This window comes from Mastomys coucha, unplaced genomic scaffold (genome assembly GCF_008632895.1).
Source record: "Mastomys coucha isolate ucsf_1 unplaced genomic scaffold, UCSF_Mcou_1 pScaffold1, whole genome shotgun sequence".
NCBI lineage: Eukaryota > Metazoa > Chordata > Mammalia > Rodentia > Muridae > Mastomys > Mastomys coucha.
This window is the reverse complement of record NW_022196891.1, coordinates 73,850,202-73,871,167: the sequence shown is the minus strand read 5'-3', so window position 1 is coordinate 73,871,167 and position 20,966 is coordinate 73,850,202. Positions and strand designations below refer to the sequence as shown.

Sequence of the window (20,966 nt, the reverse complement as noted above, 5' to 3'; positions counted from 1 at the left end):
AAACTAAAACCAAGACTGCTTCAAAGAAAACAAGAATCCATTGTCATGACACTGTCACAGTAAGAGAGCTGTGTGTTCAGGAGGTATGGTTAAAGCTAGAAGCTGAAGTCAGGCCAGCTTAATACTAGGCTTTGCTAGAACAAACATGGAGAACTAGATTTAGACATCAGAAGAAGATGAAGGTGATACACTGATGAGTATAGAGAAAATAAAGGGCAAGAATAGCTAGACTGAGGCACAAGCAGTACTTTAAAAGAGGTAGAGTAATGAACAGATATGCTCAGTCATCTGTAGCTCCCTCTTTAAAGTTTGAGTATGTATGATAGAAGTTGGAGCAGCTGTTGTCCAACTAAATTTGTTTTCATCTGCAAAACTCCCATATAGTTTTATTTCCTTCTTATTCCATCATTGAAGAAGTAATTTCATGGATAGTATGCCAGATTTTGTATGAGGAAAAGATTATTCAAATTGAAAATACTATGTATATTAACTGTCTAAAATGGTCTGTAGGCACTATGATATTGTTGCATTTTAGTCTTAAGCATAATCATTGCTTTACTAGTTCTATATTTTTTTTCTTATTTACCTAAGTGGGAAAGAACCATAAACTCCATACTATAAGGAACTGTCCTCAATATTCTCAGTGAATACTAGATTTAGCTGCCAACTGAGTTAATTTTGCAGCATATATCTGTAATAGAGATAAAAGAGTGTATGTATATGTGTGTTTGTATGTATGTGTGTATGTGTGTATATATGCCAGTCTTAATCAGAAAATGAAGGGCAAGAGTAGCCAGGTTAAGATATTATCAATAAAGGAGAAAGAAAGGCTTGTTCAGAGGACCACAGTTACTTTTGCAAAGAGAGAACTTATAAGAAGGAAAACAAAGAATTTAAACTATTTTTATTCAGAAAGAAGCATGAAGAAAAAGATAGTTATATGATACCTTATTTTTAAAATCAAAGTAAAATTCCTATAACATAAAATTAGATATTTTAGTTATTGAGAATGTGTTCAGTTGATATTCACCTAAAATTCCAGTACTTGGTAAGCTGCAGCAGAAGGATGATCAGTTGAAAGTCATCTCAGGAGTGTCTTGGAAGCTGTAGTACATTCATACTGCTGTGTGATGATGGCACTGTCTAATTCCAGAATGTGTGTCATTCTAAAAAGAAATTGCACTTAAGTACGTCTTTTCCCATTGTTCTGTCACCTTAGCAACTAACTATCTGCTCTCTGTCTCTGCATTTACTTAGTCTGGATATTTCATATGAACAGAGTCATTCTATATGTGGCCTTTAATGACTGGCTACTTTTACTTAGATTCTTTGTCTTGAAGGTTCATCTATGTTATGGCACTATGCCACTTCATTTATGTCACTGAATCATAAATCATGCTATTATAGAAACTTTTATCTATTCATCCATTGGCAGATGTTGAGTTTGACTTCGTTTTTGACTATTGTAAATGATGCTGTGAACAAGAGTGTGTCTGTATTGGGGCTAGAGAGGTGGCGCAGCTGTGGAGAGCCCTGGCTGTTCTTCCAAAGGACCCAAATTCAATTCCTAGCACCTGAATGGCAGCTCACAACTGTACCACCAGTTCCAGAGATCCAGCACCCTCATACAGATATAATGTGCAGGCAAAACACAATGTACATAAAATAAAAATGAAAAAGAAAACAGAAAAATTTATCTGTATGTATATGTGTAATACAATGAATGGTAAATAATCTCTCCTACCCTCTTCTTTCTGAACTCTTGTAACAATTTTGTCTAAATTTTAGATTTGAAAGGTTAGTTACAAATATCAGAATTATAACATTAAACACTTATATTTATTCCATTGAATTTTAAGGTATTTATCTTTTTAAAGTTTTTATATTTTCCTGGGAAAAATACTACAAATTTAAAAACAAAACTCCTTTCTTAAATCATCTTAAGTTATTTGACTCTATGTTCAGCATAGTTCTTGAGTTTGTACTAGTGATTAACTTACAGAATCCCAGTTTGTCTTACCCAACAGGGTCTTGGTCCATGGGGAAAGAGATGTTCAGCTCTGAGACTTGACTATTCTTATTTTGACACCTTGATAGGATTAGAATGTGAGTGCATCACTGTTCTTTAATGTAAGCCTACAGAAGCTTGGTGTTAGCTTTCTTACTTCCATGGGGAGATGAATCCTAAGTTTAGTTGATTGGGACATTTTAGTGCTAAAACTCATTATGTTAGATATGTGCTCTGCCACTAAGCTATACCCACGGTCCAAAATATTTCTGATTTAATAAATTAAGTATTATTGCTATGAAATTATCATTTTGTCTAAATATATATTGTAATTATGACATAGTTTTCTCCTCTCCCTCCTTTTACACTGGGCTTTACTTTCTGCCACAGTGAGTCAATCTCCTACATCTGATATTACTAAGTGTAATTTTGATCTGTGCACTTGTTTAATAGGTGGGATATAAACATCCATGAAACTTGATCCCATGCTTTAAAATGGAGTACAACCAGTCCTCAGCCCCACTATTGCCATTTTGAATTATGAAACTTTGCCCATTGTAGTTTAGTCTTTTAAATAATGACAGTAATAACTTGTTAATGGTAAAAAACAAAATCATAGGCTTCATTTGTATCATATACACCAGTCTGTTAATATCTGAAAGGATTGCTTTTTGTTTTTCTTTTTGTCAACTAAAATTGAGACTGGAACCTAAAAGTATAGTCTGATATTCATGGGAGTTTGGGTTTTATAATAAAGTGTCTCTGTGTGGTTCATTTGGATTCGTGTGTGTGTGTGTGTGTGTGTGTGTGTGTGTGTGTATTAGACCTTAGTAGTAAAGAAGAAATAAGTCATACAAAGTTTTAAACATCCTGAAGTACCTGGCCTCATTGCCTACATTAGTAAGTACCATGCCTCAGTAGCCAGTTGTTTAGTTTGTTTAGAGTAGCCACTGAGCTCTAGGTGGGAATTCTACAGTGAATATGATCTGTACCTATTCTGAGGTAAAGATTGCAAAGGTGCTCAAAGAACGTGCAGTAGTGTGTAGCACATGCAGTAGTGAGACAAAAGGTACTGTCCTCTCTCTCCAACATTAGAGATGGTGACTACCTGGATCAAGGACACAGTGGTAGGCAGCATGTGAATGTCACTCCTCTCCTTAGACACGCGAATCGTCTCTGTCATCTATCAGTCCCTAACGAGCTCCTTTTAAATCTGCCCTGGGAGAACTAGCAAACTTCTGTGAAGATTTTAGAAAGGAAAGATACAGATTAGACATCTATATGTCCTTTTTCCTTGGGGAAGACCAACCTAAAGAAGTCCTGACTAGATGAGATAGCCAGATTTTGTTATGAACAAATTTGGAATTGTGATTGATACCAGGTCAGTAGATGGCAGGGAGAAAATAAAGGACTTAAGGTTAACAGACTGCAAGTACCTTGAGGTATTCATGAAAATGATAACAGGTAAGCCACTTTCTATACTGGTGGTAAATCAAATAACAAAATACATATGGATGAGATCTCCTAGTGACAGAATGTAGAATCAAAGGTGGAAAACCTTGCATTTTTGATGTCTGGAACAATCCCAATTTCTAGACCATTACCAGATAGATCACCTGTCAGAGTGTACTTTACAGGTACAGAAAATGTGCATGCCTCAGAGTGTACAGATAGTGTAACTGGCTGTACACTGTTTCCACACGCAAGATTTCACGGAGATGAATGCATTCTAGATTAAACTGGACTATCTGTATGTTGTAAAAGCTGGCCATGGTGGCTTATTTGTCCTGTAATTACAGCTCTTGTGAAGCTGAGGCAGGAGGAATGTGGTGAGTATGTAGGTCAGTCTGGATTACAGTATGAGATGCTCAAAAATAATTAATAAATTAATTAACTAAATTGTGAATGTGAAACCTAAAAGCTTTTTGCCACACTGGAATTCTTCCTGCCCTGTATGGGAAAGAAATAATTGACAGTTCTTTAACAGATACGTGTGTAGGTCCATCTCTGGTAAGAGAATGTATAGGGGATTGCTAGGAGCAGTATCTGCTGCCTTCAGCTCCCGTTAGAGCTGAAGGACTCGGGTATAACCTGTGCCTTTTCAGAATACTAGTCTGTTAGCGAGGTAGTATCCAAGTCATTTCTATTAGACGTATTTGAAGAGGTCTGCCATATTCTTTGTTGGAAACCAATGGCGAATGTATTTTAAGAAAGAGGTCAAACTTACATCTGATGCAGTTAAATGTCTCCAAGTCAGAAGCTATAAATTGGCATGCCACAGTGATGATAAATGTAAGAAATTATATATGTTTTTTTTTTACCTTCAAATTTGAGTTAGATTTTTCTAATAGTATAAAAATAACAAGATGAACCAGTAAACTTGAAGTGTGAACCATTTTGTAAAAGTCACACAGGAGCCACTTCAGCAGCTAGCATTGCTTTCCTTCTGCGTCAGGGTAGAGTCACAGAGCACAGGTATACCTTCTTTGCCACACTGCTTTAATTGCTTAATTTTCTCTGTTGTTTAGCAAAACGAAGCAAAGAAACTATATTTCCAACTATACCCTGGTTTCTATGTAATATTAAAGGTTTTATTTATCTTAAGTTAATAACGTGCAGCCTGTACTTAAAGCAATGATAATTCTAACCAAATTCTTGGGGGAAAATTGTCTTTAAATTAAATTAGGCAATAAAGCCATCTAGTGGTAAAATTTCCACATTTCACTGAATTTAGAGATATGGTCTCTGCTTTACTAATGTACATCTCAAAATTTATCAGATCACCTTATGACCATCAATCTCTTTTTCCATGTCTTGGTGTAGCAGGCATGTCTAACCTACAGCCTTTGCACTACATATGTCCCAATATAGCTATGAATACAACCCATATGTAAATGAGAAAGTCATGTGTCAGTGTGAAAAGAGTTGGCACCACTGAAAGTGGTATTGCCTTATAAAAAATGAAGGTTCTCAAGGTTATTTCTACAGATTTTTTGCTTATTGCAATAAACAATGTCCCATGCACAGTAAGTGTATGAGTAAATTTGGGGACATTCATCCAGTTAGTTGAAACAAGTTCAAACTGAATAGTAAAACGAAATGTTAAATGTAATTCACTATAACCTTTTTCTCCAGTCTGTTTGCAAGGTCTAATATCCAAGTTCCTTCATGTGCCAGAAAGTACCTAACACTACAATCCTGACTAATGGGAAAATAAATTTACATGCCTATTGGTCTCTGGGTTGAGCTTTTCAAAGTGCTGGCTGTTGATAGTCACTTATTGATAAAGTTGATCTGTGTGAGTAGGTCAAGAACCTGCATTTCAGACAAGTTCCTATACTGTTTGAAAAATCATACAATGAAATTTGTTTGGAACCTTAGGAAATTAGAGGCATAAACACAAGTTATATATGCAAGCAACCATTTTTAGTAAAAAAGCAAGTAAAAAGAGGCATGTGTTTCTACTTTTCTAACATGCCTCTAAAAAATGGAAGCAAGAAACAAGCTGAAAATGTGCTCAAGTATTTTCTTGACTCTTTCCATGATTTTAATGTTTAGTGTCATAAATCCTTTAAACAAATCTAGTATAGTATTTTGAATATTTGCTAACTATTAAAAAGGATAGTCACATCTACAGCTGCTGGCTTCCTGTCCAGTCCAGCTGGGAGTAATGCTGTCACTACACAAGTTTCCCTTGTTTCTAAGACTGCTAAGTGAGGCTAATTTAGGATTTTTTTTATTTGCTTTTGATGCTATTGATATTCACACACTAATCTGGTGCCCACATTTATTTTCATTTTGAAACAAATTTTTCCTTCTAGGTATTTGGAGTAGATGACAATCAGGATTATAATAGGCCTATTATCAATGAAAAGCATAAAGGTCTCATTAAAGACTGGGCTCTCAACTCTGCTGCAGTAGTAATGGAAGAAAGAAAGCCATTGAGTACACCTGGGTTTCATAACTCAGAGGTATGCAATTCTTTTTATAGCATAAAGTACAAGTTTTCACCATCTGGAAGTTATTTTAATATTTATATATATCCCCCTGGGAAAGGCTTAAAAAACTAAATTTGGACTTTTTTTTGGATGAAAACATAAAGCAATTTTGGTTTAGGGTCTAGTTTTCATTGTTCTTTCAGTGCTAGTGAGGGCAATAATTACAATTTAGCAAACAAATAATAAGCTACATATCCCACTTTGTAAGTTGCAAAATAAGACAAAACAAGAAACATACCCAGCTTATATAGGAGTTATGTGTTTGCAGTTAGAAGACCGAGCAGGAAACATGAGAGAGATACACTGTGGACCCTGAGTGAAAGGAGAGTGATGTAAGAGCAACTGAGGATGGCTTGGCCGCATAGCTATGACATCAGAATTCCATTCCAGTCTATGTAACAAAAGGAAGTATAAAATACTTGCATAAGTTGGGAGTGTTACTTGTTCAGATAACAGGCAGTAACTTCTAGTGGAAGGAAGCCTTCAAGCTGCTTTACAAATAAGGAAAATACAGTACATAGAAATTAACTTGGCTGGTATCTTAAATCTTGTCATTTGTGAAGCCAGAATTTGAACCTTAAATGACTTTGAATTTTTTTTTTTTCGGTTTGAGGTGATCACTGTGTGTGCATGTGCGTGCATGCGTGCATGTGTGTGTGTTGCACATGCATGTGGGAGCCAGAGGAGCACATGCATGTTTTCCTCTATTACGCCCTGCCTTACTCGTTTAGGACAAGTACATTCACTGCCTTTACCGTTGATGCTGATGTCACAGGCACACACAGTCATGACCAGCTTTTTTATGTGGGTGCTGGGAATTTGAACTCAGGTTTTCGGGTGCTCTTAATTACTGAGCCATCTCCCCAGCCTTTTTCTTAATTCATCATTTTACTCATTAGATTAGTTTTCTCTAAGGAAAAAATTAGTTATAGGAAGTGAGTGGTGAATAAATATAAAATGTAAATAAAAGAAAACCAAGTTATATAACATTACTATTTCACTTATATTCCTACAAATATGTTTTTAGGGACAGATAAATAGACCTATATGCTCACTGAATATTGTTAAAATCATTCCCCTGTGGTTTGCTGTTTTCTGAAAATTGTCAGAACAGATATGGCTTTCTAGTATTCTTTATTTCTCTTAAACTTAGGGAAGTTTTATTCTAGTTTCTGTTTAATTTACTCATTACAGATGATATTAATAATGATATCAGGCAATGTGTTGGTATTTTGACAAATCCAGGGAAAGGTTTTTGTAAATTACTTTAGATTCCCTCCTCTCTCTTCCTCAGTCTATGCCAGTTAAAATTCGTATAGTTCCAATAAGTTCCTGCCTTTGTAGCTATCATGTAAGAGGCCATTAGAACAGAGAACAACTCACCACAAGTATATAACAGTGAAGCCACTCTGTGGTGGGTGCTCTTTGCATAGTGCAGGGTCATCTGGCACTGTCTTTGGTGCTCAGAGTTGTAGATGGGTATTGCAAGACCTTGGAAGGGCGTCCAAGAAGTCAGCTAACTTTGGTTTCCAGTTTGTCTATATACATCATTCTCTACAGTTGACTATTTAATCTGTTCTTGATACCATACAGTATATTATGTACACGAATCATTACTTTATCAGTATTTAACATCAGCTTGGTCATAATTAACACAGTAACTTTAAAAAAAAAAGGTATATCTTAAATAGCTCAAAATGAACTTTTGTAGTTTTACATTTTTGGTTTGGCTGCCAACATTAAGTTTTGGGTGAGATGTGTCTTTGTTATTTACAGTACTGGGAATTGAACCTGCCCTTGAGCATACTAACGGGTGCTCTACCACAGAAGTATCCCCAGACTCCCTTTCTTTACCTCACTAGGTTTCACAATCTGGCCCCACCTCTGATTACAGTTTGAGATAGATATTTTTTATATTACCCTCAGCTTACAAATGCTAGGGTATGTCCTTGAGTTAGGGGACACATACATTTCACCAGAACATTTCAAAAGACTTTTGCCTTAAAGATAAATTTAAATATAGATGAGTCTGGGTTCAGACTGGGTATAGCAAATTTCATAGAGTGCATTATTTTCATCTTAAATATCATAGAAACATCAGGCTTTGGTTTCTTTTTTTTTAAAGATTTATTTATTTTTATTTATATGAGTACACTGCATCTGTCTTCAGAAGAGTGCATCAGATCCCATTACAGATGGTTGTGAGCCACCATGTGGTTGCTGGGATTTGAATTCAGGACCTCTGGAAAAGCAACCTGGTGCTCTTAACTGCTGAGCCATCTCAGCCCAGGCTTTGGTTTCTTGAAATCTATTAAAATATAACCTAGTATATTTGATAATTCTTGAAACCCTGAAGCCAGTCTGATTTCTTAGAGAATAGAGAACTAACAGGTAACTTTAATAACCCTTTAGATTATCTTCCTTTTAATGGAGTAACATTCCACTGGGCTAGCTGCAAAGCTGTGACATGTATCTGTACTCTTCTGGCAATCCAGTAAATGTTGTACCTAGTACCATGTTAGTGTATAAGAAGCACAGGAAATTGTATACTACATTCATAATAATAGTAAAGTCTGGCTGAACGGAGCAGCTAGTGAGTCTTTATTTTAGACATGAAGAATCAATGCATCGTGAGAAGCTGAGCTTGAGACGTGGCTTCTGTGTCACATACTGTGACTGAATGAAGTTCTCTCTCATGAAAATCAACATTGGCAAGGTTGTTGCATTCTCCCTCTCTGTTTTTCTCCTTTAGGAAGCTGTGTCTTCATCTGGAAGCAAACGCTGGGTTTCACAATGGGCTAGTTTAGCTGCTAATCATACAAGGCATGATCCAGAAGAAAGGTTAATGGAATTGTCTGCAACTGTAGAAAATGGTAATTCCTTGTTCCTCCTCCAATTTTTACCTTCTCTCTTTTTTTTTAATGGGTCATGTATATTTAAAAACAAAACAAGCTAAACTTAATATAGTAAGAAGTAAATTAAGCTTAAATGAAGTAAACTGAGGATCTTATTGTATATATTATATAAGATGCTATGCTATGCCACCTAACCCCAAGTCCTTTTTCCTTCAAAACTTTGGTATAGTTCATAAATTGAACTTTCCAAAAACAAAAGGATACCTACTAAGATTTAGTATTTCATTTTCAGGCACTCTGCCTGTATTGTAAATTTTTGCTGTTCAAGTACAATTTTAAAACTTCAAAAATTACTCTTCTTGATATGCCAATTTGTTAGAAAAATATGTAATTATCATTATAGTATAATCATCAACATAAGGTAATAATTTGCACATGAGCCATATATATATATGAATTTATATTATGAGTTAAGGTATCAGATATTGATTTAATTATTTTTTATTACATTTATAAGTAATAATGTCATCTTGTACTATATACATATATAGTATTCTAAATTATTAGTTTACACTTAAAAAGTTTTATAATTAATTTTACACATTTAAAGCAAAACAATTAAAGACTTGCATATGATCCCCCTTTTAAATTCTTTTAAATATGACCAAATTTTTTTTGTCTCTGTCTTATCACCTCAAAAGTATTTACTTTTGTATTGTGATCTGCTAAATTGAAAAAAAGAAAGAAGTCATTTATTTTAATAAGCTGCCTTACTTAATATACCAGAAAATTAGGGTTTAAAAGTCCCTTGGTTTATAAAATTTTGACAAGTCCCATCACTTGTTACTATTTTCACATTTTTTATTGATATGGATTGTCTTAGGGTTATCCTGCTGTGAAGAGACACCATGACCAATGCAATGCTTATAAAGGACAACATTTAACTGGGGCTGACATTTTACAGGTTCAGAGGTTCAGTCCATTATCATCAAGGTAGGAGCATGGCAACATCCAGGCAGGCATGGTGCAGGAGGAGCTGACAGTTCTACATTTTCATCTTCATCTGCTAGCAGAATACTCGCTTCCCAAGTCCATACCCGCACTGACACACCTACTCCAACAAGGCCACACCTCCTAATAGTGCCACTCCCTGGCCCAAGCATATAGAAACCATTACATGGATTTGGTTTTTTTTTTTAATGCCTTGCTAAGAGCTAAAGTATTTTGCTTTTTTTTTTTTTTTAACTTAGGAAGTACAAATTTTTCACAATGAAGGCATTCATTTTATACTGAGGATACTTTTGAACTTACACTGTAACTAGTTGACATTCCTTTTCTGTGTGTCCTTTTGCTCTCATGAATTTCTGCTTTGGTATTTTTATTTTAGATACAGATACTGGTGAAGCTGGTGTTTCCCTAAGAAGTACTAGTTGTGCAACTTCCTTGGCTAGTCAGGGAGAGAGGAAGAGGCGAACTCTCCCCCAGGTCCCACATGAAGAGAAGCCACTAGAGAGCTCCAGAGCAAAGGGTGTTACACAGAGGTCAGAAATAGGAGAAAAGCAAGACACGGAACTGCAGGAAAAAGAAGCCCAGGCATACCAAAATGAGAAGCATGATGCAGACCGAGGCCTGGGTAAAATGAGCAGGACAGTCAATGGTGAGAGTCCTAAAACTGGTGGAGATAGTAAAGCCCTCCTTCACTCAGGAAGCTCATCTAACAAGGAGAAGGCTGAGATGGATAAGGAAACTTCTTTGGTAAAACAAACATTGGCTAAAATCCAACAACAGGAGCAAAAGGAGCAGGCCCAGTGGACTCCTTCTAAATTTTCTTCCAAAAATGCTTTAGGCCATATAGATAAATGTAGAGAGGACTCTTCTAAGCAAGAATCCCAACTTGGAGAAAAAATTTCAGGGCATTCTACGAGCAAAGGAGACAGAGTAATACAAAATGAAAGCAAGAGAAGAAAAGCTGAGGAAATTCCAAAAAGCCAGACTTCAAAAGGAGACAAGAAAGAATCTTCCAAGTCATTAGTGCGACAAGGGAGTTTCACCATAGACAAACCCAGTTCAAACATCCCCATAGAACTTATCCCCCATATCAATAAGCAGAATTCCTCTACACCCACTGTCTTAGCACTGGCGTCTGCAAGCAGACTGCGAGAAAGAAGTGACTCTTTGGATACTGACTCTAGCATGGACACAACCTTGATTCTAAAAGACACGGAAGCAGTGATGGCTTTTCTAGAAGCTAAACTGCGTGAAGATAATAATAAAACTGATGAAGGCCCAGATACTCCCAGTTACAATAGAGACAACTCAATTTCACCAGAATCGGATGTAGACACAGCCAGTACAATTAGTCTGGTTACTGGAGAGACAGAAAGAAAGTCCACCCAAAAGCGGAAGAGTTTCACAAGTCTCTATAAAGACAGGTGCTCCACGAGCTCCCCATCCAAAGATGCTGCGAAGTCCAGCAGCAGGGAGAAAATTGAAAAGAAGGCAAAAAGCCGCTCTACAGATATAGGTGCAAGAGCAGATGGTCGCAAATTTGTACAGTCCAGTGGAAGAATCCGGCAGCCTTCCATAGACTTAACAGATGATGACCAGACCTCTAGTGTACCTCATTCTGCTATTTCTGACATTATGTCATCTGACCAGGAAACATACTCCTGCAAATCTCATGGAAGAACTCCACTTACCTCAGCCGACGAACACAACATACATTCCAAACTGGAAGGAGGCAAAGCAACAAAGTCGAAGACTTCTCCTGTTGCCTCTGGTTCAGCAAGTAAATCTACCACTCTCCCAAGGCCGCGGCCCACCAGGACTTCCCTCCTGCGTAGAGCCCGGCTTGGTGAAGCTTCTGACAGTGAACTTGCGGATGCTGACAAAGCATCTGTTGCTTCTGAAGTGTCCACTACAAGTTCCACATCAAAACCACCCACAGGAAGGCGAACCATCTCTAGGATTGATTTATTGGCTCAGCCTAGAAGAACAAGACTTGGCTCATTATCCGCCCGTAGTGACTCTGAAGCAACAATTTCAAGAAGCAGCGCATCTTCACGCACTGCAGAAGCTGTCATTAGGAGTGGAGCCAGACTAGTGCCATCAGATAAACTTTCTCCTAGAACTAGAGCTAACAGTATCTCTCGGCTATCCGACTCCAAGGTCAAAAGCATGACCTCCACTCATGGCTCACCTTCAGGTAATTGGATCTAGATTTTTAATAACATTAGTATGTTCTCTATGTGGGCTTTTTATATTTAAGAATTACATTTCTAGCTGTCTTAGCAAAATAATTCAAGAATAAGGTTACTATCTCCTCCATTAAAATGTAAAATTTCAATGAAAGTCTTAGACAAAGTAGTGGTTTAAAAATAAGATTAACTGAACAGATTTAGGAGGTTTTTTGTTTGTTTGGCTTTTTGTTTTAGTTTGATAATGTTGAATTTGTCAGAATCATACTAGGAGTTACTATTTTAAAAGTAATGTTATACTCCTAAAACCAGGTATTTCAGATTTCTTATGAATCTGAAAAGAAAGAATATACCTTTTTCTATCTTTTTGGAAATAAACATCTGATTAAAAAGTTTCATATACTTACACATTTGTAGTTGGAGCTGTTGAAAATTCTCTTCATTTATTTCAGTGGAAGAAAGTGGATTCCTGGGGCAATCACTAAGCATATGTGGGTCAAATTAAACTGGAACTTTAATTGTGAGCATTACCTTATAATGTACTCTTATAGGGTTTAACTGGAGTAATTGTCTGACTGTCAGTACAATCACTACTCATTGTCTCCAAGCACTGGCAGGCTATTGACTTCCTTGTCTGCACTGTATTTAAGCTGAAGCCACTGAGAATATGTGACTACAGCTGGGAGGCAGCTGGCTATTTGTGTGTATCCTCCAAGCAAGTTCTTATTACCTCACAATCAGTTGTGTGTATGGGTGTGGCTGCAAAGGCAGTAAGGGTAGACCAGCTGTTCCCCAGACTTAAAAGTTTATAATTCTTTACCAGCAAGCTAAGTGAGTTAAAAGTGGAGGAACATTGGTGTGTAATCTTCATTTTACTTTTGCTTGATTTATAATATATCCTTGATGACTCAAAACCAAACCAATGGTACTTTGTAAATGTTTTTTCTTCTTTTCCCATTTTCTGTCCCTTCTTTTCACTGGTGCTTTTATCTGTTCCTGTTCTGTGTCCGCTGGTTAGTGGCTGTGGTAATGACAGTCATAGCCTATGGTAGGACTAAATGTAGACTGAAACTTACCAGAGGGTAAATGATACTTTCTTTGTTATTCTGACCTGTCTCCATGGGTCAGTCTTTGATTGATTATCAATCGGTTGATTACCAGTTATTGTTATTCATTTATCTCTTAGGGCTCTACCTTCTTAGTCCAGTCCCTTTGTGCAGCTGCCTTCTGAGTTGTGTTTCCCAATTCCTCTGCAACAGCACTTGTTCCACCATCTTACCTCCATTTGACACATTAAGATATGCTTCCTTCCGTCCTAACATAAGCTGTGATGTAAGTTGTGTGTTACAAGGAGCATGATGTGGCTTCTTCTCTGGTCATTGACTAGCTCTTAGCACATGAGTACTCTGATTTTAGTCCTTACTCTTTAGCAGGAAGGAGCTTATTTAAGATGTGGTCCAAATAGAACCACTTAGCAAGTCTGAAAAACAAGTATAAGATTTCATATTATATATAGACAGTAATTTTTATTTCTGCTTTGAATACAGATCTTGGTACTCCTCTGTATCTGAAACAAATAATAAAACCTTGAATTTCTTAATGAAGTTCCCTAGAGAAAATTGAGTTAAATGTTACTTTTATTCTTTATACTTAGTAGTTGGATATTACATAATTACAGTTCCAGAAAGGATATTTAGGGAATTGGTACCAGAAGGTGAAATAACCTGCCCTGATCAAGTCTTGGCAGAATGAGAATCCAAGGTCTTTTACTAGCTGTTGCTACTCTGTTAAGAAATATTACTGTATCCTAGGTTCCATAAGACACTAGTATCTGCTAGTTATTACTAGAAATATATACAAGGTAGATATGAAATAATTTTGGTATTGTTCACTAAAGCATCAAAATGCTATTTTATCCAGTCCATGTCAGTGAAGATTAGACTAAAAGTTGTTACATGGGATGATTACTAGAAAACTTATTTGATTTTAACAATTGAATGTCTTTGATACTGTAACATTTTTATTTAAGATAACTGTATTATCTTGAGTGAGAAAAGAAAGGAAGGCTTGAATGAACACAGAGTCATACTGGTCAGTTCTTCTGTTCTCCGTGTAATGCCAAAGTCCTTGGTGTTATCTACCACTGTGATGCAGGCCATATCGACATACGTAAAAGCATTCTGTAGTATTTTGGAGTAAGCTGTTAATTTTTTTTTCCTTTCATTTAAATGTGGTAAGCACTGATGACTCAGAATGTCCAGTAACACCGGCAGCAATTCTTGCCTCCCAGAATTTAATGACTTTCATTTTTCCCATATTCTTTTAAAATTAAAATTAAGAACCCTAAGTTATCAAAATAAGGAGCAGCAGCATTGGTGAATACACTTAATTCCAGAACGTGGGTTGCTTAAGCAAGGGGACTTGAGTAAGTTCTGGCCAGCCAGGGTACTTACTGTGTTCCAGGCTTGGACTGTATAGCAAGACCCTGTTTTATGCCAGCACCACTACTACTAATAAAGTAGCTGGTGTTCATTGTTTTAAGTACATAGTTTAGAAAGTGTTGTCAATATTTTTAAGGTTTTTTTCCTTAAATATTTTCCTTATTCTAAATCTCAAAGTTCAACTGGAAATTAAACAGTGGGCATATACAGCTTGTGTTAACTTTTCCTTCACGTGAACAGTGAAAATAGAAAGCATCCCAGAGAAATGTGTCTCCCCAAATGATCTTACTGCTAAGTACACAACAAAACTTGTTTGTACTGTATTTTCTCTCTTAAGTCCTATGATATATAATAAAAATGTATAATTTCTGATCCTTTCTTCTTTTTTTTTTTTTTTGCTAAATTGGTAGTTGTATTTTAAGATCAACATAGCTTTGTTACATTAAAAAGGAATATTCACAGCTGTGCATTAATAAATCCTTTTTTATTCTAGACGTAATAGATAATAGTATTTTTGTAGTAAACTTAGTTTAGACCTTCATCAAAAAAGAAATATTGTATATTTTATAACTAGAATAAATTTTATTTTGGGCAGAGTAGACAGTATATTATTTATTGTCAAACTAAAGTTTTATATATAATTTCATTTCTAAAGAAACATAAAAATACATATATGCATTATAAGACATGATTCTGTTTGCTGTGTTAAAATAAATTTATAATGTTAAACAAATAAGTTTCTTAAGCCCTACAAGATTAAAATAATCTTGAAACTTGCTTTCATTTTAATATGTATTGATAACTAGTGTTTCACCAACCAACAAATTAGACATTGATATTTTAAATATCCCCAGTATGAATTTTCAATTTAGTGATCTATTAAGTGCTTTAATAAGATCAATCTAATTATATTAATTAAATGTTTTTATAAACAGGAAATTCAAGAGAATGAAAGCAATTTTTTAATTTAATCTAGATAGGTAAAAAATCTGAAAACCTTTTGTGATCTATTGTCCTCTCATTTCACTTTCTCCTCTTTGTTTTCCTCCTGTATGGGGAACGCCAGGCTCTGGGTTCAGTCAGTCTTCCCTGCTCAATTAAACCTTTTGAGAAACAAGCTCATAGACACATCCGGAGTTGTATTACCATGAGGATTTGAAGTCCTGTGAAGTTTATGATGAAATATTAACTATCACATCCCTCTTCAGAAAAAATAAAAATATATATGCTTTGTACATATGCCTATTTTCCTGCACCCATTAGTCTAGATCCTAACTACGGGAGAGCAGATAGTTGTGTGAGTGAGTGCAGGCCCTGCTTTATACATACTCCCCCATAGATTTCTCTGCTTTAAGCCATCTTCAGTGGCAATGTATATCAGTTTTATCTATGAACCAGCCCACTTCAAGGAAAGTATAATTTGGAGAAGTATCAGGAGAAGTATGAAATTCCAGTGGAAAAAGAGGAAATTCTGGGCTTTACTTACCTATATGGAGTAGGTCAAGCTCATTGCTCAGAACTATTCTTAATCACTGGCTAGCCAGAAAATGTCATCTAAGTGCTAGGTAGACATTAGTTGTTAAATAAACATTTTCTGCCCTTATGAAGTTTACCGAGTTAGACATTAACTTCTCTGTTCTTTATTTGTTTATAACTTACAAATTACTTGTATGTTGTTTGATTTTCCTATTAACTAATAAAATGTCTATATTAATTTGTCTTCTAGTTTTCAGTGTGTTAGCAATAACATTTGTAAATGTCTTTACTAACCGTAAGAAAGTAATTGCTACTTTCCTTAATGACAATCTGAGCTATCCCTTGTGCCTTAAATGTCAGTGATTGTGAGATTTTGTAGTCTCATACTTTGTAGACTTTACGCCATTGTCTATCTTGACCATATGTTTTTGGTGTTTAAGCAGCAAAGAATTGTATTGAAGATGCTTGCTTTGTTGTGTTCCTTTACCATGTAAAAAGATTTTTTCCAACCATAGCATAACAGGATGTTGAATGACAGAGGTAATGTCTTTTTTCTGCCATGAAGGCATAATTTCTGGAGCAGGAATTATGCACATATGTATGTTGGGAAAAGAGGTTTCCTTCATCTCTGTGTTCAAAGTCCATGTGGCATGAGGAAGTCTTTTCCCTTTTAATTTTTGTCTTGTTGGTGTTTTTGCTGTCATTTAAAAAGCATCCATATCTCAAGTCAAAAAGTATTTGCAACTGAAAAACACCCATGTTAGGCATTTATGACTAGAGCTTGTTTGTCATTAGTGAACTTTTTCATCTGAATGTTTATTTGCTACAGTGTGAAAAACACAGTCTTTTGATTGTTTTTAATCATTGTCTTTAATTCACCAATGTATAATGTTTCAATCTTTAAGGAGTAGTAGACTTAGAATTTTTTGTGAGGTATGTGTGTCAGTTACTGAAAATTGTGCTGTGTGTGAACTCTCGTGATTTTGAAATCTTGATTTTTATTTAAAAATTTTAAATGATAACATAATAACTCTTTTTTTAATAATTAAACAAATTTAGTAAATTCAAGATGGAGGCGCTTTCCTACTGATTATGCTTCCACCTCAGAAGATGAATTTGGATCAAACCGTAATTCCCCTAAACATACTCGTCTACGTACTTCTCCAGCCCTGAAAACCACTCGCATGCAGAGTACTGGATCAGCAATGCCTGCTAGTTCTTCATTCAAGCACCGAATTAAAGAACAGGAAGACTATATCCGAGATTGGACTGCCCATCGAGAAGAGATAGCCAGGTTGGTTTTTGTTCTTTTATCATCATTGCCGGTTATTGGGGGCTGGAAAGAAGTGCTCAGCAGTTAAATGGCAGAGGAGAAGAAAACCTAGGCTTTGTTCCCAGTACCCACATAACAGCTCATGGCTGTAAGTCCAGTTCCTGAGCAGGCAGTGTCTCTTCTGACTCCACAAGGTCTTGCTATATATGGTGCACAGGAACACCCACATATAAAATAAAACAAGTATGTTTTTAAAAAAATTTAAAACATTACAGGTTAATAACAAAAGTTTACTGCTTTTTATAAATTATCTAAAAAATGAAATCCTCAGGTCTAATTAAGTGTTTTATTAAAAGAATTACTCTTTATCAAACTTTTCCTTCTGTTTTCATTTAAATTATTTAATGTTCACATCACAGAATTCATTTGTTTTGGTTCCCTTCCCACTTTCTAAGATTTCTAGTAGAGATGCTGGGAAAGACTTTTGAGAGTTAGTTTAACTCCATATAGTTAAAAGTTGTTTGGTCAGTGTACAGATTGTTCTCCTTTTAATCGAATCTAAAGAAATAGACTACTAATGTTACTGGCAACTTTGAACAGACATTTTTATCTTTTTTATTGTTGTTTGGTTTTTGAGATAATTTTGCTATGAAAGCTAAGGTAAATTGGCCATTCGTTTGGGATTCTTCTTCTAGGTCTTAAATACTGTGCTTGCGGGTTATGCTTTACTTTGCCTGGCTTTGCTTACATTTTTGTAAATTTTATTAAGTGCAGTTAGTTCACCTCCTTAGTCAACATGATTATTATGAAAATTAAATGATTGCTTCTTATTACCTTTAAAGACATACAAAAAGTAAAACTCACATTATACATGTGATTAATAACCCTGCAGTTAAACATTTTAGACTCAACAGAACCATAGTAGCTAAAATCTAAGAACTTTGTTTAATTCTAAGATTTTTTTTAAATTTAAAAATTTTTAACTTTAATTTCTTTATTTTAAATTAATATTCATATAAAATATTTAAGTTATTTAAAATAATTTATTTTATTTTAATTTCTAAATTTTTAAAATTTACTCAGAATGCTTATATTGCCTAAACATTTTTACTGTGTTATATGCTAATTGTTTTTTATTAGGGCATTAGATTTTATTCTTGCAATATTACAAACAATGTGTGTACAATAGTCCGCAGTGCTTTCAGAGCAGCATCAACTTTTACCATAATTTGATGTTGATTTTTTTTCTTTGTTCAAGTCTGTGATCAGGTTTTTAATGAGACTAAAACTAAAGGTTTTTAATGAGACAACTTACTAAAGTTTTTAAGGTTGTTGGTCTGTGTCTTAGTTAGGGTTCTATTGCTGTGAAGAGACCCATGACCAGGGTGACTCTAAGAAAGGACAACATTTAATTGGGGCTGGCTTACAGGTCCAGAAGTTCAGTCCATGATCATCATGGCAGGAAACATGGCAGTGTCCAGTCAGGCATGGCACTAGAGAAGGAGCTGAGAGTTCTACATCTTGTTCCCAAGACAAACAGCAGACTGTCTTCCAGGCAGCTAGAAGGAGGTTCTCAAAGCCCACCCCCACAGTGACACAGTTCCTCCAACAAGGCCACACCTACTCCAACAAGGCCACAACTCCTAATAGTGCTACAGGATGGGCCATGCATATTCAAGCCACCTCTATTCAAGCTAGTTCTTCTATCCTGAATGGCAGAAGCTGAGATCAAATTTCATGTACTCTGTAGAAAAAGGAATTATCTGTTTCACAATGTACTTTAGAGCCAGGCAGTGGTGGCGCATGCTTTTAATCTCAGCACTTAGGAGGCAGAGGCAGGCAGATTTCTGAGTTCAGGGCCAGCCTGGTCTACAGAGTGAGTTCCAGGACAGCCAGGGCTACACAGAGAAAACCCTGTCTCAAACAAACAAACAAACAAACAAAATTACTTATACATGTCAGGTTTTAAGAACAGAAAAAATAGTGATAGTTGAATTTCTTTAGGACTTAAGTTTTCTGTATATCCCAAAAACTTTATGAGAATTTACTTACAAGTAGAGTTTAAGGCCACCATTAAGTTCTTATCAGTTTTGTAAAATATGTTACTAAATTGTTGTAGTCAAGAATCCCAACTAGTGAGGGTCCATATCTTCAGTACAAACTCAAATAATTTTGTATTATTCTCATAATAAAAATACCAGTTTTCTGTGGTTTCTTAGTACTAAAAAGTTCTTAAAGTATTTTCCTGAACTAACATACTTCTTGTAAGTCTGTAATAATGTATTTTACATCATACATCTCTAAAGGAGGTAAGTTTTTAATTTATTGAATAAAAAAAGAGTCATTACTAAGTACATGTGTGAAAATCATAAACTTTCTGATGTAAAGTACATTTTATTTATTTATTTATTTATTTATTTATTTATTTTGATTTTTCAAGACAGGGTTTCTCTGTGTAGCCCTGGCTGTCCTGGAACTCACTCTGTAGACCAGACTGGCCTTGAACTCAGAAATCTGCCTGCCTCTGCCTCCCAAATGCTGGGATTAAAGGTGTGTGCCACCACTGCCTGGCTCTAAAGTACATTTTGAAACAGATAATTCCTTTTTTCTACAGAGTACATGAAATTTGATCTCAGCTTCTGCCATTCGGGATAGAAGAACTAGCAGTGTGCTGACTCTTTACCCTTGATTTACACTTCAGGTCATTGGGATTGTTTTTCCCTAACAATTTTGTAATAAAGAACATAGAATTAAATGTGGATTGTATATTAGGTTTTGAAATTGGCAAGTAAATTTTTGATATTTGCTAAGGAGTATTATTTCATATTTCCCCAAATAAAATGATTTTACTCTGTTGGGATTTCTTCTTGCAGATTTGAAACAGAAGGAGAATGAGAGAAGGAGGAAAGACTGTAGGCTGAGAATTTAAAAACAGCACTCGTGGAAAGAAATATGCTAGACTGTAGTCCAGTAGGTGGACCAAGAAACATTATAAACCAAGTCAGAAACTCTAGTGTAGCAATCACAGAACTTAGACCCATTATCTGGATTGAATAGGTGCCTTATTTCTATTAGAATATTTCTATAACGCTTTTTGGTATTTTTATTTTCCTTTTCAAGTTTTCTTGTAGTAAATGCTCAGGGCTCATGTCTGTGTTTTTGAGTTAGGGTTTCATGTAGTCCAGGCTGGCCTCAAGCTTAAGCTGGGGATACCCTCGAATTCATGATTTCGTTGTATCATTTCTCAAGTGCCTATATTACAGATATGTGCCACCACCCCTGACCAGCTGCTTACAGTTTTTATAATATGTTGTTATCATTAAATCAACTTTAAGACTTGGACTTGCCTTTGTCAGAATGACATGTTTAATTTTGATTGGACAAATTAATTACCATGGCCAAAGTATGGCAAGGAGGGTGTCTTGGTTGCTGGGCTTCATTACTTTGGTAGCTGGACCTTGGTAGTCAGCCTCAGGAGGAGGAAGTAACCAAATAAAGGACTAGACCTTGGTGGCTAGCTTTAGGAATTTAATCTAACAGTTTTTAACAAGACAAAAGGAGTGGGGAAGGACAAGGCCTGCAAGAATCGTGTTTGTCATGCTTGGGCTGGCTAGAGTTATTCAATATATACCTTATATAGATAGCCTGAAGGTAATTTTATATATTTTTAATATGCCTGATCTTAAATGTAACCTACAATATAAGGTCAGGTAGAGAA

General features: G+C 35.6%; 1 protein-coding gene across 13 annotated transcripts in view; it reads left to right on the top strand.

Moving 5' to 3' along the window:
• The window catches only part of Cep170 (centrosomal protein 170), an 80,770-nt gene that overhangs the window by 45,798 nt on the left and 14,006 nt on the right, over window positions 1-20,966 (top strand). For 8 of the 13 annotated variants that reach the window (XM_031390640.1, XM_031390656.1, XM_031390690.1 and 5 more), the window contains 4 exons: window positions 5,830-5,979; window positions 8,759-8,879; window positions 10,249-12,066; window positions 17,035-17,269. In XM_031390640.1, coding sequence (XP_031246500.1) covers window positions 5,830-5,979; window positions 8,759-8,879; window positions 10,249-12,066; window positions 17,035-17,269 — 2,324 coding nt within the window. The remainder of the gene's footprint in view (window positions 1-5,829; window positions 5,980-8,758; window positions 8,880-10,248; window positions 12,067-17,034; window positions 17,270-20,966) is intronic. The other 5 variants (XM_031390679.1, XM_031390734.1, XM_031390745.1 and 2 more) reach the window with 2 other exon arrangements.